The 20438-nt window shown below is 30.5% G+C and overlaps 2 protein-coding genes across 3 annotated transcripts; both read right to left on the bottom strand.

Annotated features, from left to right (window-relative positions):
- Positions 1-846: 846 nt before the first annotated feature.
- On the bottom strand, positions 847-6590 carry LOC110615627. 2 transcript variants are annotated; one of them, XM_043956842.1, is made up of 3 exons: positions 6434-6590; positions 3972-4934; positions 847-1128 (listed from the first exon to the last, which is right to left on the bottom strand). In XM_043956842.1, exons 2-3 carry the CDS (start codon positions 4911-4913, stop codon positions 1123-1125), a joined length of 948 nt encoding a protein of 315 aa, XP_043812777.1. In that variant the 5' UTR covers positions 4914-4934; positions 6434-6590; the 3' UTR covers positions 847-1122. The 2 variants fall into 2 exon arrangements, with proteins under 2 accessions (XP_043812777.1, XP_021613303.1); XM_021757611.2 differs by having other exon boundaries at positions 3972-4915; positions 6434-6580.
- A 12076-nt stretch (positions 6591-18666) lies between these two features.
- LOC110615463 (agamous-like MADS-box protein AGL62) lies at positions 18667-19401 on the bottom strand. Its single transcript, XM_021757304.1, has one exon. The coding sequence runs from the start codon at positions 19399-19401 to the stop codon at positions 18667-18669; it is 735 nt and encodes a 244-aa protein (XP_021612996.1).
- Positions 19402-20438: the final 1037 nt, after the last annotated feature.

The following is a 20438-nucleotide window of genomic DNA, read 5'->3' as shown; positions in this document are numbered from 1 at the left end:
AATTTCATACCTTCACAATTAGATTTGATCTAAAAATAGATTTGATCTAAAAATAGTTCCCACTAAAGGTATATGAGATCTACATTAGCTGAAAGCATATCTTATAGGATTAGATTGGACAAGTTGAAATTAAATCCTTATAAGGATTAGTTTGTTATAATGTATTCTAAATGAGATTTATGATAAGGTGAGATAAGATGAAGTAAGCTGAGGAGTTATCTCGCTAATGAATAAAATGGACATTAAATCCTTCCCGTTTTAGCTTGATCCTATAGGTTAATGTCTCTAAGGTAGTATCTCAAAGTTTGTTTCTAAATCTTTTAGAAATATATAGAAATCTTTTAGAAATATATATGTGCATGTGTAGGCCATGAAGATAATCTTGGGACGGTTCCAAAGTGTGTAGGCTTTAGAGATCCTTTATAGTCTTAAGCAAAAGTTTAAGAAACTAAACTAGTCATTTGGTTCGAAGCCATAGAGGGTAGTTTTATAGATTTAACATGTATTAACATGTAGCGATTCCAATAAGGGACCGCAACCAGCACTATAGTTCAGATGGATTTAAACAACTTGTGTACCTAATAGAATTTCAAATGCCAACTACCTCGTATTAATAATATAAACGGGAGAGAATTTTAAAGAGTAGAAGACAGCTGGTTACATAATTAACAAAATATGCTTTTCCAATTCCACAATTGGCCTATGGCAGATCTCATAGTGCGGGCTCTTCTCTAAACTGTTCACTCATTATTCATTTTTCTTCAAGCAAGAAATCGTTCTTTTTTTATATTATTTTTTTGCTGAAAAAGTTAGAACTCAAGCGCATACATGGATTCAGAGCAATGGTTTAGTACTAAAAAATATCATAAACTAAACAGATGCACAACAATAACTGAAATCTGAACAATAAAATACACAGCCAATCAAAACATAGATATCAGAGTTGGATGGCTGGCTAAAAATCTCTGGGAAAAACAGGCCATGTCACTGAAAACAATAACCACACTGCAATGTAAACCACAACTGAACACATGCAAATGCAAAAGGGCTATACCGACTTCCTTACTCGACAGATTTTTAACAGCAGCTACTTGGACGGAGAACTCTTCAAGACGCTGTTTTCTAATCCTGCATGTTAAGCAATTGAAGTCATAAAACAGGTAAATAACACAGAAAAATTTTTTAAAAAAAAGTTGTGAAGGGATTTTCACATCGCATAAAGCATAAAGAATTGGGTTATCTACAATAGGTGGAGTGCTCATCTGCATGCATGTACGTAATTATAAACCAGTATTAAAGATAAAAATAGAAATCGACAAATACTGCAGCAACCTAAGAGCAGAAAAGAATTGCAGGCGCACTTCATTGAAATTTGTAGTAAGAGAGTATTTTTGCGAAGTGGGTCAACATAAAGCTGCCATGTATTCACTTAGAGCCTGTTTGATGTCCATGCTGTTTTGGTTTCTAGCGATAGTTGACAAATAGTTTTTTTTTTTTCCTAAACAAAAAACAAACAGACTATTTTGAAAATGAATTAACGAATAAAAACCACTTTTTGAAGGTTTTCCATTCTGTGACAACATGTTTTTCTGTTTTTAAGGCACCATCAGAACAAAAAAAACATGTTCTGGTAATGCTCCTGTTTTAAAAAAAAATGGTGACAGTTGAAAACTGACAATGGATGCCAAAGCGTCCTTAATTTATATACACAAAAATACACACATACATGTTCTACTCATAGAAACCCCTTTTCCATTTCAAACATTGCAATTCCTACAACATTATCAAGGTCTTAAAGGAAGACTCGCTGTGTAATTCATTACCTAATCTGTTATATGAGTCCAGCTAAATGCCCAGATGAGGTTATTTCAGGTCTAGGAAAACTCAAGGTGCATTACAGAAAAAAATATATAAAAAGAACAGAAGGTTCTGGAGCTGTTCTATTGGCTGATGAAAGAAACAAATTCTGTTGGAGAAATCCTCAGATGAAAGGACACCTGGAAATGCCAACAGATATGCAACAGGAGAAGAACCAGTAGCAGATGGAGAAAAAACTTACATAGTCAATAAGAGGAGAAAAGAATATTCTGAGATTTTGGCATTATTGCAGGGGCAACCTTGTTGCTGGGGAGAGTTGTGTCCGGAGTATTTTTCTTAATTTCTTCCTTCTTTATTTTGAACTGAGTATGTAATTCAGTAGGGTGGACTATTACAAAGAAGAGAGTTACTGGGGAAGTCTGTGTTTGCAGAACTAAACATGTAGGTGGAGTTGCTATTTCAGTACAAGTGATTTGCTATTTTCCTGGATCGTTTCCCTATATCTACATTACATTGATCTTGTGTTCCTAGCTTTATCAGTATTCCAATCATGGAAAACTCATTAGAGGACATCTTCTCATAACAGCTAAGTGCTTGTGTCACTTTAAAGAGGTTCAATGCCTAGCAATAGTATTATACTATTATTAGCTTTGAAAGTTCTCTGGCTCTGGATTTTACTTGGTGATACTACAAGAACAGATAAAATAAATTATTTCTCAACGATAAAAAATTTAACCTAATATTTGATCCGATATTTCATGACCAACTTTTTAACAGTAGTGAATTCACTGCAATCGCATTAAGGTTTAACCCTATTTGTATTGATGTATATGAAATGATACAAGTGTTGCACACACACAGGCTTAGTTACGCTGAAGTAAAAGTGTACTGACAGTAGTTTCTGGGTGGACATTGACAACATCAGATATATTTTGGCAGGCCAACAAGCCATGGAGAACAAAATCAGTATCGGAAAATGGATTGGCAATAGAATGAAGAAAACCAGCTAAGGACTTGATGTGCTGAAGATAAATCAGCATAGTTTTCGTAACACTTGAAATGCCTGATTAAAATTTAACTTCAATTGTGTATACATCGCATTAAAATGATCATTGAACAGTTTCTCTGTTTCAGACCAAGTTCAACGAGCTGTTAAAGGTGCACTGGGTCATAAAAACATGTTTGAGTAGATCAGGAGATAGTGGCAGTGTACTCAAGAAATTACATCACCATCAATTTTTTTCCAACCTGAAAATGAAGGATTCAGTGTAGTATCATCATGAATATATTGAGGACAATGAGGATTTGAACCATCATAACTGGAGAATATTGTAGCAGCGAAGGAATTAAATGCCTTTGTATTAGGGCTTAACCCTATTTATATTGTTGAAATAAGAGCCACAAAAAAAGTCCAAGTTAAAGATGAATAAAAATTGTAGCTATGCTATTACAACAACATGGACAAAAATACCACTACAAATGAGCAATTTGACAAGGTTCAATTCCATAGCATGGGGAACACTAACTTTCCTATAAAGTACTTCTTCTCTTGACATTTTAGGTGGAAAGTGGAAACCATTTACAAAATCAGTACACAAATGAGCCATAGCACTGATGCAATCTATTATGCAATACAAAGTAAATGCATCTAACTTAATTATGCCAATTGGATTGCAAAAGGCCCAACATTCACGAGTTTTTATATTTTAATTCAAATGTTGTAATGTTAGACAATAAAAGCCCAACCTTTTTCATTTGGGTTTAATAGCCAAATTCTAAAATCAACATATGAATTCAATTTTTGTACATATGCTATGCCATATGTAATAAGTAGATATTACACATGGCATGTTATGTGCACAAATAATGAATTCCAAACATTAAATTTAGTTGATCTTAGAATTTGGCTTAAATTGCACACAAATGAAATGGAAGATAACTATCTACATAATGCAACTAGATTGCATAAAGACCTACTAAGAACATGCATTTTTTAAATAAAAGTGCATGGAAGGTAAGCAAGATTTTACACCTTGCCCATCAATCGAATTAATGCCTATATGAACAGTTATATCATGTAATTAAGACATGAACATGAGAAGATTAAAGACTAATCAATGAAACTGACCACAAAATGGACATAGTTAAAGTACCTCATCATCATCATCATCACCACCATCTTCCTTGTTCTTCTTAAGGCGGGTTGTACCACCCTCCTTACTAATAGGTAATTTCATTGCTCCAAAAGGCGTATCCACATTAATGTGTCCTTTCATAGTGTAACCAGTGCCTTTTCCTCTCATCATGTCCCAAAGTGCAGAGCCAAAGTCCTTAGGCCTGAAGGTGATAGGAATGTCAATATAACTAATTCCCTTTTTCTCAATTTTCGTTGATTTGGCTAGTTCTGCACCCCCAATACTCACATCAGATAGCCAAACCTCATAGTCTAATCCATTAAGGCCCAAGTCAAAATCATTCATGTTCTCCAACTTCAAATGAAGTATAGCAACAGTTTCTTCAAAGGAAAAACTCTCAAAGTGTATTTTCTCAAGATCAATATCAGGCTTGTAAGGTATTGGAATCTCTCCAGTTTTCTCAAGGGGTAATGTTAGCCTTCCGATGACAGGAACATCAACAATGAGATCAACCTTAATCCGGTAAGGAATAATACTTCCAGGCTTAATATCATTATATGTGTTTCTTATATCATCATAAATCAAAGTAACTGGTATTTTGACAGTTTCCTCACCGTGCGCATGAATAGTTCCAGCGTCTGGTATTAAGCCTGAAATAAGTTTCCGTCCATCACTCTCAATTAAGTAGTTGATGTCAACGAGGGGGATTGGAACAGGATTGGGATTCTTAACGAGCACATCAACAACAAGATCTGCCTTCTCTAGATTGATTGAAGGGATATGAATCCCAGTAACATCTGCAGTTGGCTTCCCAAAACCAATAGCTCCCTCAATCTTTTCACCAATGTCATGAATGAAGTCCTTTACCTTGTCAATAAATCCACCCTTATCATCATCCTCATTATGATCTTTCTCCTTGACATCTCTATCAATGACTTCTGGCTTATCAGAAGATGCCATACCTTATAGAGACAGATTCAACTGTTAAAAAAATAATCAAACACTCAGGAAATCTAATAACCAAAAAAGGCAACTAGAAGTCTGAAATGCAAACAGGCACTGAACAAGTAACGAATACACTGCAGGAAATGTTCTCATGATTAGTCATATAGAGAAAAACATATACCATCTTCATTTTTCACATATAAAAAGTTTTTGAGGTTACCTAAGCACTTGAAAGGAAAAAAGCAAAGCTAGAAGCTGTTCATTCACCACCACTTTTTCTGCCTAAGCAGAAAGTAGAAGGACACATTCATCCCATGTCATAGCATCGCATCAAGTGAAGTTAAACAACCAAATAATTGGGAAGGTAAGTTATCATCATTTGTTAGAACAGACACAGATCTAAGACACAGAATCACACAACCACATTATAGATAGGGGAAAAAATGCACACAAGATTTATGTTGTTTAATTGTAAATCTATATCAATGGGCAAGACATGAAGTTATCATCATTTATTAGAACAGACACACAGATCTAAGACACAATCACACAACCACATTATAGATAGGGGGGGGGGGGGGAATGCACACAAGATTTATGTGGTTTCATTGTAAATCTACATCAATGCGCAAGACATGTATAAAAGTTTCATCATGATGAAAAATAGCAAGATATAATCTTCAAGCACTCCTAAACTCACAATGCTGCCTTAATAGGCAGAAGAACAATATCCTTCAGAACCACCACAAACCTCATAAATATTCAATTTGAAAACTTTCACACTGGATTGCAATTCAGGTCTATAAAATATATATATATATATATATATATATATATATATATATATATATATATATATCCAAGTTCAAGCTACAAAATAACAACATCAACATAATAATGTAAGATATCCATGTTTGTATAAATGAAAATTGAAGTACTAAAAATAAAAATGTAAATTTCTAAAACATATTGTAAATTTTGAAAATGCAGAAATGAGAGAATCCTCCCAACCTGAATGGAACGGCGGTTTGTTAAAACCCAGAATTATAACACTTCTACCACAGCAAAAAAAAAATGACGACACAATAGATCCACTTCTAAAGCTTTTATTTTTTTTTTTTAAAAGTACTCCTACATCTTCATTTGGATCTCAGAAAGAACAAGGGAAAGAAGGTAAAAACATATTAAAGATTTCCTTTCCTTTCCTTCCCTCTAGTTTCTCTCGTACTACCAGAAATCCAAATGAAGACCAAGCAATCCAACCATACATATACAAGTAAACCAAATGACGATCGCATCATAACTGATAGATACACAGATCTCGTATCAGATCAAGATCTCAGAATCAGAGTTCTTAAATGAAAGAAGAAATTACAAATCAAAATAGAAACAAGACAAGAAAATTTAAAATAAGCAGGCGATCCATAGATAACATGAGAACGCGTAAAATACACAAATTAATCCAGCAAAATAGACATCAAACTGAAGAAAGAAAACATGAATATCATCACAGATATAGGATTATCGGAAAATACCAGAGGAGCTTGAGCGATGAAACAGCTGATCGGTGTAGAGAGTGTAGAGTGTGAAGAGGAGCAGAGACGAACAAAAAGAAGGGTAAGCGACAACGAGATGGCGGGCTTTTATAGTTGGGAATTAATTAATTAAAATAATAATTGGCCTGCGCGTTTGACACGTCAGATTGCCGACTAAAAAATCAGATCGCTTGATTTTACGAGGCTGGACCACGCGGCTTGTCCCAACCATTTCTTTTTTCAAGTATAATTAGCAACCCCTATCTCTTCACGGCTTATGAGTGTGAAGACATTATCAAATGTCAACTGATCTCAGTCGTACATGTTCCGCGAAATTTAAATAAGCGGTTGTGATGCGACCAGCGCGTTCTAATTGAAAGCTGATGTACGTTACCAGAGACGAGGTTACTGTTCTTTTTTAATGATAGGATTAATTTATATCAGAGTAATTGAGTCAAACTGAATTTTATTAAATTCAGTTTTATTTATTAAAAATTTTTAAATTTAAGTTCGACTTTAATTTTAATATTTACTTAAATTTGATTTGAAATTTAAATATTAATTGAGTTGGATTTAAATTATTAATTGAGTTCAATTTAAATTTAATTCGTAAATAATTCATTTAATAAAATAATGAGTATAATTCAAATTTAATATTTAAAAACTCATTAAAAAACTTATTATCAAAACTTTTTGAAAAGTTCTGAAATTGAATTTAAAATGAAAAATTCGAATTAATAATTATGAATTATTCTCAATACACCTTAATCAATTATTAATATTATTAATATAAATAATATGAAAAAAGAATAAACACGTTTAAAAAAATTAGAGAATTATGTAATTCTAATGAAAGATGTATTTTTTATATAATTACATAATTTAATTAATGAGTTATAAAAATATTTTTTATATAATTAGAAGATTTCATTTAAAATTATATTATTTTAATTAAAATTATAAAATTTAACCAATAAATTTTATGTGAATAATTATATAAATATATTAATAATGTTTAATTAAATATTTATAACAATATCTAGTTTAAAACAATTTTTATAATTATATTTTAATTTTAAAAAACTCAATTTATCATATAATAATATTTAAATAATGATATTAAAGAATATTTATTATAATATTTTATATTAGTTATTTATGATTTTTAAGAATGTGATTTTTAATTATTTATAGTATTTTATATTTTATAATTTTATAGTTATTTTTATTTTAATTATTTAATAATATTAATTTTTTAGAATAATTTATTGGATATTTACACATAAATATTAATTTAATTTTATATTTTATATTACTTATTTATATTATTTTATTTTTTATAAATATATACACCATCTAAAATTAAACTATAATTATAAAACTCTTTATAAATATAATATACATTATCTATCTAATTAATTATTACTAATATACTTTCATAATTATTATGATCTTTTATATTATATGCTTAATTATAATAATTATATAAAAAAAAATTTATAATTATACTTTAATTTTAAAGTATTTAGTTACACAATTCAATTTATCAAATAATATTATTTGAATAATGATATTAAAGAATACGTAGTATTATAATAGTTCATAGTAGTTATTTGTGATTTGTGTGATTTTCGGTATTTATATTTATAGTAGTTTAAATTTTATAGTTATTTTTATTTTAATTTTTTAATAATATATGAATTTATTCATGAATTTACTTAATTAGTTTGTTAATAAAATAATTGTACATAAGTTTACTTAATAAATATAGTGATGAGCTTACTTAATAAATTAATTCACGAATTTATTTAAACGAGCCTATTTAACTAACTTACTCAAAGAGCTAGCTCGCGAACCTATTTCTGAGTTTACTCACAAATTTGAAAACGAGATAGTTCACGATACTTAACGAACCGAATACTATTGAGTTTAACCTCAACTCGTTTAGGTGATAAAACTTTAAAATTGAGTTTGAGTTCAGCTCATTTAGAAAATGAACAGAGTTTAATCGAGTTTTTATCAAGCTGAACTTCGAGTAACTCACGAATAGTTTGATTCATTCACACTTATACTATATTTCCCTCATAGTTCTGGTTAATCTTTTTTATCCTAAAATTATTCATCATTTTCTTTTATAAACTATATTAACATATAAATTAATTAACTATTATAATTCTATTTAATTTTATATTAATTTTAAGAATTCTATTAAAATATTTTTTAGTATTTAATAAAATTTAATATATTTAAAATAATATAATTAAAAAATTAATAAAAAGAATTATATTTTTTAATATATATAAAAAATAAAATGAATAAAACGAAGTGAATATTTTTTATTTTTATTAAATTTAAATATATATTATTAAATATAAATATATTTAATAAATATATCAAATAGAAATTAGATAAATATAAAAATTAAATATATATTAACATAATATAATCAAAATATTATATATTAAATTAATATGTAATTTATTTATATAATTTATTTATTTATATATTAATTTTAATATGTTAATCTGTTAAGTGTACTTAATAGATGATAAGTGATAGTTACTGGTGATAGTTGAAATTGAAAGCATATGACTAGTTGAAATTGAAAGCATATGTTAATCTGTCTTCATGCGCTTTGCAACGATCATATGGTAGAGCAGCTGGAAGAGAGTTTCGAGATATTTGCTTTTGTTGTCATAGCTGTTATATAGAGTATGAAATGAATTTTGTAAAGGATACCTTTATCTCTGTTGAGACTATTTGGTGAGAATTTTTCTTTATTATTTTTTATTGTTTGTATTAATTGGTATTAGAGCTCACAATCCTTGGCAATGGCGGAAAATGTTCGTTCACAAAAATGGATGAAGGAGCTCACCAACCTGGTTCTGGAGTCAGAGAAAAGGCAAGATGCTAAACTGGAATCCAGGCTATACGACATGGTGAATGAATTGAAGGCCCTTATAATTAATATGGGAGCGATTGAAGTAAGAGTTTAGGAGTCTAAAAGAAATGAGAAGGATCTTGTGGCTAAAGAGAAAGAGCAAAGTGATAGTAATAATAACAATCTAGGGGAAGCATGACCAAGCTTGAGTTTCCTGGATTTAAGAGAGATGGGTTGTTGCAGTGTGAATATTTCTTTGAAATTGGAAAAATCACTCTTAAGAATAGAATTAAGGTGGTTGCGATTCACCTGGAGGGCAGGGCTCTACTGTGGCTTCAAGGGTATGTTAGGGCAAAAGGAGCAGTTAATGCTTATTATAGTTGGGATACATATAAGAAAATTCTGGGAGTTCATTTTGGCAACAGTGTTTTTGATGACCTAATTGTTGAATTGCGAAATTTAAGACAAATAGGTAGTTTACAAGAATATCTTAGTACTTTTGATCAATTATACCCCAAAGCAAGTATCTCTAAGGACAAGTCCCTCAATTTCTTTTTATCATGGCTCAGTGAGAAAATTACAAATGACCGTTAGAATGTTTAAACCTAAAACTATGACAAAAGTATATTCCTTTGCTAAGCTACAGGAGCTGCTAGTAGTAGCAATATAAAGACCCGTAAACCAAACAAATTCCTACCCTTAACCAGTAACTAAAATTAATATCAAATACCTTTCACTGTAACTATTATAATCATAAGTTGCTCCAAGCCAACCATACCCAATAAATCCAATAAAACACTACCACAAACATAACCAAAGTACCTAACACCCAAAATCCCAATTAACTAATATAGAGATGGATGAAAAAAAGGGCTAAGAACCTATGTTTTTAGCATGATGAGAAATTTATGCCAGGGCACAAGTCCAAAAAGAGACAGTTGTATGTATTTCAAGTGAAAAAGGTGATTGATGAGGAAGAATTGGAAGTTGTGGTGGAAGATATAAGGAAAGAGCGAAGAAAGTATGTAGCAAGAGTAACTGTCCCTGAATGCAATTAATGTGGGGTTCGGGTACAAATCAAATTGTGGCGATTAAGGGAGATTGTGGAAAGGTGAGGCTCCACGTGCTGATAGATACTGGGAGTACTCACAATTTAATTAATGAGAACATTATTCGGGTGGTCATTGCAAGAAATGAATGGGATTTAGGTGGAAGTACCTAATGGGCAAGAATTGAAGTGTGAACAAATGTTCAGGGACTTCAAATGGAATATGCAGTAACAAGAATTTCATGTAGATATTTACTTACTACCATTGGGAAGCTATGACCTCATTCTAGGAATGCAATGGCTAAAGACATCGGGGAACATAACCTGGAATTTGAACCGTTAATCATAGAATTTAAGTTAGGTGAGCAAAAGTTTTTCTTGAGGGGAGAATGCTTACTAAAAGGTGATGGGCAATTAAATGCTTTAAAACTTAAGCAGGAAGAAGGGTTGGCATATTTGTTAAGGTTGGGTCACCTATGGAACCAATGCCTGACAAATGACAGTGGCTGAAGAGAAATGGCCAGAGTTGCAAAACCTACTGGAGGAATTTAAAGATGTCTTTCGGGAGCCTAAGGGACTTGCACCTCAAAGGCTTTATGGCCACAGGATTCCAATCAAAGAGGGAGTTGTACCCATAAACTCAAGGCCTTACAAGTATGGTCCTGAGCAAAAATCTGTTATAGAAGGTATGGTTAAAGAAATGTTGGATGCTGAAATTATTCAACATAGTAACAACCTATATACTAGCTCTATGTTGTTAGTTAAGAATAAAGACAAAATATGGAGGAGGTACATAGATTACAGATTGCTTAACAACATTACAACTAAGATAAGTTTTCTATTCCTTTGATTCAAGAACTATTAAAGTAATTGGGGGGAGCAAACATTTTTTTTTTAAATAGACCTAAGGTCTGGCTATTGGCAAGTGAAGATGTGGCTAGTTGATATACCTAAAACTGTTTTCAAAACACATGAGAGCATTATGAATTTTTAGTGATGCCTTTTAGACTTACCAATGCCTTTTTACCTTCCAATCCATTATGAATGCATCTTTAAGCTATCGTTTAGGAAGATTGTTTTAATTTTTTTTTTAACGATATTTTGATATATGGTAAAAATAAAGAAGAGCATATGGCACACTTGTTGTTGGTCTTGAAGTTATGAGAGCTAACCAGTTATTTTCGAAGGCAAGCAAGTGTAGGTTATTTTGTGGAGTGCTTGGGACATATAAGGGTAAATTTTACTGGTTGTCCCTGAACTTAGAGTGTTTTGTTCCAAAAATTCAATTTGTAACATAAAACTCCCTCAATTTTAACTTAATTAACATAAAAGTCCATTTTACCTATTATTATAACCAATTTACTAGTTAAAAAATAATTTATAATATTTTAAATTAATTAAAAAAATAAAAAAACTTGTATACCCTTTTCCTTTATATATAATGGATCCATCAGCCTGACTTTATTGAATATCCACCGCGCTATTTTCAAAATCGTTTCTGTGGAAATCTTAACAATCAAACCTCTAGACTGGTGGTTAAAGACTAACAAAAGTAGTTCCCAAATACATTTCTTATAAGGAGAGATTAGAAAGAGAAAATACCTTCTGTCCATTGTTAACCAAGCTTATGTATATCCAAGAAAAGTTGGGTGTCTTTGTGAGTTCAATTGGAATCCATAGTCAGATTGAAATCGTCTCTTCATTTTTCTGTGAAATTCTTGCCCTATTGTGAAATAGGAATTTGGTTGTTTGGAAGGTAATTGAAAACTTCAAGACTCCATATCAGTTTTGCATGGTTGCCTCCTGATTGAAGCATGGTATAGCGATTGATAAAAAAATACAAATAGTAACCATGCTGAATCTGGGAATAGGCTTAAGGGTATTCATTGAAATTGGATTGTGGCTACTATAGTATTATTGCAAATTCCTTAATAACTTTCTACTTGCATGTAAGTTATTTTGATAATTGAGCAACTGAGGTACTATTTTGTAGAACTTTATGTTGAACATACGTAATTATAGGTTCTGACATTAAAATTAATAAAAAAGCTATTAGCTCTTGTTGAAGGTAATAGACGTAATTGTAGGTTCTGACATTAAAATTAATAAAAAGGCTATTAGCTCTTGTTGAAGGTAATAGAAGGGTGTAGAAGCAAGGATTGATAGTGTTGTCAGTTTGGATTTGTCATTGAAGCGGAAATATAACCATGATTATGCTAGCATGGCTACTACCTATAGCAAGTGGCAAGACGGCTTGTCTTTCACTCAAGGAAGGCAATCCTCATAGTGTTTAGGATATATTATGGGTGGCAAGTTCGGGAAGTTAATATCAAGAGAGATTATCAATTTTTCTTTAACCAAAAATATCTTCTATTGATTTTAGAGATTTATTTTCTCATGCCATAAAAATAAAATGTTAAGATTTTAGACCATTATGAAGCTTATGGATAGTCATAATTATTATAGGGATAGAATATACATAAGTCAATTTATTTGTCTATTTTATCTCTATCAACTGTAGAGTGAGGAGAGAGAGTGTAGAGAGAGATAATTGAATGAAGAAAGAAAGTTATTATGTAGAGACCTTTCAATTTTATGAGGGGGTATTTAAGTCATTTTAGATGTTATAAAGCGAAAGGTTATAGTAGGTAATAAGGAGTTTTAAATTAATTAAGTTTAACTTCAGGGAGTTTTATGTTATAAACTAAAGTTTAAGAACGCACTGTTAGAACCTCCAAATTCAGGTATATAATAAATTCTGCAAGGTACACATAGATCCAAAGAAAATTGCAGCTATGGAGGCTTGGCCAGTATCTCAAACTGTCAAACAACTCAAAAGTTTTATGGATTTAACTAGTTATTACAGGAGATATGTGAATAATTATAGGGTGATTACCAAGCCCTTAAATGAATTACTCAAGAAGGATAAGTTCAGTTGCTCAGAGAAGGCACAACATGCATTTGAAGTGTTAAAGAATGTAATGATCCAGTTTTTCTAAAACATTTGTGGTGGAGTCTGATGCCTTTGGCGATGGAATTGGGGCAATACTTATGCAAGAGGATACCCAATTACTTATATAAGCAAAACATTATCTGCTAAGATCATAAATCTATCAATCTATGAAAAATAAATGAATACAATCTTGTTTTGCTATCAAACATTGGAAGCACTACTTGCTTCCTAAGCACTTCATTATCAAGACAGATCACAAAAGCCTCAAGCATTTGTTGGAAAAGAAGCTACATACACAGGCTCAATTGGTGTGGGTGACCAAATTGCAGTCTTTTGACTATGAAATCCCATGCAAGAGGGGATCTGAGAACTTGGTTGCTGATGCTCTATCCAGAAATCTAATGAAATGTTAGCTACTATAATTGTTCAGTTATTGTCTGAGCAATTATTTGGAGCTATTCATGAAACTTGTTAATAGGATAAGGCACTAACTAAGATTATTGTATATCTGTAATTAATTCCAAAATCACATTCCAAGTATACTTGGAGCAATGGGCAATTGAGAAGAAAGGGAAAGTTGGTGATTGGATCTAATACAGATGTTCAAAAGAGATTGATTGAATTGTACCATAGTACTTCACTTGGAGGGCATTCAAGTGTTACAGTCATTGATAACATATTGTCAGCTATGGTGTATTAGAAGGACTTATGAAAATCAGTAAGGGAATTTGTTAAGCAGTGTTCAATGTATCAACAGAACAAGTATGACAATGTAACTTCTCCATGCACTTTACAACCATTGCCTCCTTCATAAGGAACTTTTAGTGATGTGACTATGGATTTCATTAAAGGTTTGCCTAAGTTCTAAGGCAAGACTATAATTCTGGTGGTAGCAAACAGACTCACAAAATATGTTCACTTCATTAGTCTATCTCATCCTTATACTGTCTACCAAAACTGTAGTTCAGGCCTTCTTGGACAATGGATACAAGTTGCATGGATTGCCCAACACTATTATAACTGATAGAGATACAATATTCACTAGTGATTCATGGCAAGAATTCTTCAAGTTGTAAGGGGCATCACTTCACTTTTCTACTGCATACCATCCCCAAACAGATGGCCAATTTGAGGTGGTTAATAGGTGTGTGAAACTTACTTAAGATGCATGTGTGGAGATATTCTGTACCCACAAGCTTAGTGGCTTTCATTAGCTGAGTATTGGTATAATACTTCATATACTCTTCAACCATTAAAATGTCACCCTTTGAAGCTTTATATGGTGTTTGTCCTCCATTACATATTTCTTACATACCTGAAGATTCTTATGTGGTAGCAGTAGATATTAACTTGAGGGACAGGGAAGCAGCTACTGAGATCCTCAAGCACCATTTGAGTAGAGCATCAATAAGGATGAAGAATATAGTAGATAGAAAAAGGTCAGAAAGGTAATTTCAGGTAGGATACAATGTATATCTCAAGCTACAACCTTTTATTCAACACTCTATCCGTCATTCTCATCATAAACTCAGTCACAATTATTATAACCCTTTCGTTATTATTAATAAGGTTGGTCCAATGGCTTATAAATTGTAGTGTCCTTCTAATGCAAAAAAATACATAATGTGTCATTTATCTCTTCTCAAATATGCTCATCCTTCCATTGAAGCTTCTTCAGTGTTGCCAAAATTTATTGTACCTCTACTCCCAACTCCAGTAGCTATGTTATAGACAGGAAGATGGTGAAGCATGGAAAGCAAGCTGCTACGTAGTGGTTGATCCACTAGGCAAGGAAATCTCCGACATATACTACTTAGAAGTATGCAAATGATATCAAGCTGCATTTTCCTACATTTGATCCTTGAGGACAAGGATTCTGTTAAGGGAGGAGTAATTGATATGATAAAGAATAAATAATAGTTGAATTTGATTAGTTGATGGGTTGGTGGTATATATTATATTATTAACTTTTGTTTAGATACCAAAATTTAAAAAAATTTAAAAGAAATAATTTTTTTTTATTTAACAAAATTAATAGCATAAGAATTTAATTCTTGAAAATTGATTTTGAATTAAAAATAAATTTTGTCAAAATCGTGAGAATTTTATCAGAAATTATTTTATTACTTATGATTATTTATATTAAAATTACTTAATTAGTTCTTAAATTTTTTATCCTTTATTTTTTGTTTGATTTCATTTTAAATTTATTTTTATTTTTAATTAATAATTGCTCTTTATAATAATTATTTTAATTTAATAGTGACTATTAATATTTAATATATTTATAATTAATATTAAATTTTTATTATATTATTTTATTAATTTAAAAAAATAATTTATATATTTTTAATGATAAAAAATATGTAAATTTTAAATTTTAAATTTTATAAAAATATTTTTTTCAATGAATGTGATAATGATTGTTATTTATAAAAATAAATATTTATGTTGAATTTAACACTACAAAAAAACAGGGTATCAGTGACGGATTTTTCCGTCGCTGAAAGTAAAAAATCCGTCGCTGAAACTTTCAGCGACGGATATGCGACGGACTCAAGTCCGTCGCTTAAAGTCATGTCGCTAATTTTTTCCGACGGATTGGGCGTCCGTCGGAAATATTAGCGACGGATTTCCGACGGATCTTAACTCCGTCGGAAAAATTTGCGACGGATTCTCCGACGGATAATTCCGTCGGAAAGTTTTAGCGACGAGATTTTTCGTCGCTAAATCCGTCGGAATATCTAAATTCATCCTATAATAATCCGTCACTAATCTGTCAGAAATCATTAGCGACGAAAATTTTCCGTCGGAAATCCGTCGGAAATTTTAAAACATTTTAATAAATATTCTTTTGAATCCGTCGCTAGTCCGTTAAAATTCGATCATAAAAAAAAAATTCTTGCATTTATTTAGATATTTCCTGTATAATTAAATAATTTATAATTAAGAATCACATTGAATATAAATCAAATATTTCATAATACTTAACAATGTTCATAAAATTTAAAATAAATCTATAATATTTAACAATATTCATAAAATTTAAAATAAATTCATAATACTTTACGATGTTCATAAAATTAAAAAGAAATCTATAATACTTAACAATATTTATAAAATTTAAAACTAATCTATGAATTTGTTGAACCATCTGAATCTGCAGTTGTGTTCGGACCTCTAGTTCGAACTGATGATGATGAGGATGCGTTTGTTTGCCCCCCTAATGCTTGTGGAGTGTGCTCCAGTGTTTCCTCCTGCACCTGTACTGCCTCATCTGTTTCATTCATTGAGAGTTGCTGGCTATGTCCTCTACCTCTAGATGATACTGCTATTCGAGGCATCTAAAAAAATAATTGTCCATTAGTTTCAATTAACAATAAAGACAAACAATATATAAAACCTTAATCAATATACAAATTCAACTCTAATTATATACTAATTTAAAAAATCAAACACACTAATCAATTTAACAATACATATCAAAGTAGAGTTGAATAAAGGCATGTAAAGTACACCGACAAAGCCAAACTATACATATCAAAAGTTATGAAAATGAGTTATAAAAAAAATTGAATAATTTTTCATACAAATGTTTACAATAATTAAAAAAAAACATTAGAAAAGGAATATGTAAAACAAACAATACCTTTTCTTTTAAAGACCTATTAAGTTTTTTTCATGATTATAGTATTTTTTAAATTAAGCTATATTATTGTGTTGATTTAGTATTTTTTAGAAAATTTAAAATATTATTTTAGAAAAGGACCATTACTATTTATTTTATCTATTTGATTAAGACTTTAAGTATTTTATGTATTTGATTAAGACTTTATTTTATTTATTTGATTAAGACATTATTATTTAAAATTTCCAATTAAATTATAAATAATAATTAATTAAATAATTTACTAATTATCTGAAAAATTAATTATTAAATTACTGTCTATTTATCTATAAAATTTCATGGTTATTTTTTTTTATTTTTTTGAGTATTTAACATGTTACCTTAAACTATTTTATCCTATATTTATCACAATTATATACTAATTGTTTTAATATTTTTTATAATTATTTTAAAATTTCATAATATAATTTTATAAAAAATAAGATTTTGAATCAAAGAAATAAAATTTCCAATACATATAGTTTTTTCAACTTCTAATTATAAAAATTAAAGCAAATCAATTTAATAATAAGTTTTAATTTAATATATTAAAATAAAATAAATTAAAAAATTAAATTTAAGCTTTCTGCAGCAGCAAGCGGCAGCATGCTGCTGCAGCAAGCGGCAGCATGCTGCTGCAGCAAGCATGCTGCTGCGGCAGCCAGCTGCTGCGGCAGCGTGCTGCTGCGGCAGCCTGCTGCTGCTGCAGCAAGCAGCATATTGAAGTAAGTACCTGGCAGCGCCGAGCGCCGAGCGTCCAGCAGCGGCGGCGGCGATTGCGGCAAAGAGAAAGGTGTCGGAGAGAGGAGAAAAGAGCAGAGGAGTGAAAGAGGGGCTGCTAAAATCAAAAGAGATATAAGGAAATTATTAGGGTTTTTTTCTTTTATATTTGCGTTTTTTCTGACGGATTAGCGACGGATAAAATTACGTCGCTAATATTTTAAAAATCGTCGCTAATCTGTCACTAATCCGTCAGAAATATAAATATATATTATTCGTCGCTGATCCGTCGCTAAATCCGTCGCTAATTTTATTTTTTCCGACGGAAGTGTTTTCCGTCACTAAATCCGTCGCTGATAGTCAATTTTTTTGTAGTGTAAAAAAATAAAAATATGAATAAATTAAATCAATTTAAATTTTATTATTAATTTGTCTAATATAAAAGATTTCAATTCAATTCTATAACATTTCAATTAATGAATTCTTTCATAAATAAAAAAGAGTTGAATTCTATTAATAGAATTCAATTTTTTTCTTAGAAGAATTGCATACTGAATAAGGATTTAAATGTTTTTATAATGTGGCCACTAATATCTAATCGCACATAAATACTTTAGAACACTTCATTTCCAATACCTAATTGCACGTAAATGTTTTAGAATGAAGTTAAATAAGCAAGAGAAAATCACATGCAATTAATTATAAAAAGAAAGCCTAATTGATTAACTACTCCATTGATGATCTGAAATAGATGACCAGCAAGCTAAACCCATATTGGAAAACTTGGAAGAGAGAAATCCTAGAAAAGGAGAAGGGGTTGAATACCTTAAATATATATGAAATGATTTTTATCAAATATGCAACACCAACAAACACACATATATGCAACGTTATATCAAATTTCCATGATCTAGAGGAAGACCATTTTATTATTGTTGTTGTTGAATATGGGATTCTGTTAGAACTAATCAAAATCAGGAGGAAACACAGGCAGATTGGTGTTATTAACACCCACAGGAGAAAAAGGATTCAGCATTTGGGCTTGATGATAAGCTGGAGAAGAAGAAGCTCCACCATCAGTCTTAAACTTAAGCTTGTTTATCAATTTAGTTTGAATCTCCTTACAAGCGGCTTCAACTTCTAACATTTGTTCCACATTCATCTCTTCAATTGGAGTATCCCACCATCCCTTTATCTCCTTTCCTGTCATTCTCTGCTTGAGTTGTTTACCTTTCTTTTTTAGTGAATCCAATTGACAGAGAAGTTCATGGTTCTGTCGGTTTAGTTCCTCAATTTTTACCTGGCAATGAGCTTCAACAAGGGGATGAGTACTGCTTTGTGTGTTAGCCTGTGGTTGCTTGCTAAGAAATCTATTAGCAATTGCGTCAACAGAAGGATGAGCAAAAGAAAATGGCTTACCAGCTGGTGAGAACACCGTGAAAGCCAGTTTTACGCCTGTTAGAGTGATGAGTTCACTCGCTTTCTTGTAGATCCCTGACCTACGCTTTGAGAAAGTGATAAACATGACATCTTGATTTTCAATTTTCTTCATCTCTATCCTTTGCCTCCCTTTTGTTTTCTTTTCTTGAATTTCAGTTGTGGTTGCCATTGCCAACAGCAAAAGCAAAGAAGAATAAGGGAAGAAAGAAAGCATTTGTGGATAATGTTCCCTATGGATGATATTGAGGTTTGCATCCATTATATAGAGAAAGAAAAGAGCAAGGATGATGAGAGATATCATTTTAGGTTGTGCCCTTTCTATATTTTATAATATTTAACAAATGCATGAAGTTGGCACCTTCAATTTTAGTTCACGTTAGATTTTGTCTTAATTCACCAATTCACTCATATCCCATTATCTTAGATTTTGTATTATTAGTTTTAGCTAATTAGATTTTAGCTCTCTAAAAATAATCTATTATATACCAATAAGTTAAACTTTTTAAATATTAAACTCCGATATTAAAATAAATAAACTCTTTGAAAAAATATATCATCATTGGTTTGCTCTTATTATCACTCTTTCACAGTGGATCGTTTAAATTATTTCTACCTGCAGTGATTCTAAACAACAGATGAAATGAAGTGTAAATTTGCTGGCAAAAAGGCGCTTTGAGAATTTAATCTATGTTAGAAGTTATGCATTAATTTGTTTATGAATACAAATTGAATTTTCATTTTCTCTATAAATTTTTATTATTTTTTTTAACTTTTAGTAAGTAAATTTGTATTTCCTAATTTGCAATTTGGAAACAGTAGATATGGTAAAAAAAATATACATTTTATTTTTAGTATACAAAAACTTACCTAAATACTTTTTTTTAATTGTCATCCCCTTGGATTTAAAAACATCAAATAGAAAAGTATGTTTCAACTACCTACTAGTTATGTAATCTTCTACACAAGCAAATTGGTTTTCTTTCTCACTTAATTTAATTAATTATGAAGCTAATTTATTATAAAATTTCACATTTGAAAAAGAAAATTTGATCTTAAACTTAAAAATTTATGTATTTTGATGATTTTATCTAGACATTTTCATTTTAGCAATTTAATTAAAAATTAAAAAGTTTTATATAAAATGTAAAGAAAATAGGTTCTTAATGATGTGACACTAGATATCACTTTTTTCATTTTGACAAATGGATAAAAGATAAAGCTAATTGACAAAATTTTATGCATTTTAGTGATTTTATATAATTTTTTTTAATTTTCATAATTTAATTTAAAGTTAAA

This window comes from Manihot esculenta, chromosome 5 (assembly GCF_001659605.2).
Source record: "Manihot esculenta cultivar AM560-2 chromosome 5, M.esculenta_v8, whole genome shotgun sequence".
NCBI classification, from domain to species: Eukaryota; Viridiplantae; Streptophyta; class Magnoliopsida; order Malpighiales; family Euphorbiaceae; genus Manihot; species Manihot esculenta.
Note: the sequence above shows the minus strand (reverse complement) of the source record. Positions and strands in the feature narration are given on the sequence as shown.

Bases quoted from the DNA above. Each gene is read 5' to 3' on its own strand.
- LOC110615463 (XM_021757304.1), bottom strand. From the start codon at position 19,401: ATGGATGCAAACCTCAATATCATCCATAGGGAACATTATCCACAAATG.
- LOC110615627 (XM_043956842.1), bottom strand. From the start codon at position 4,913: ATGGCATCTTCTGATAAGCCAGAAGTCATTGATAGAGATGTCAAGGAG.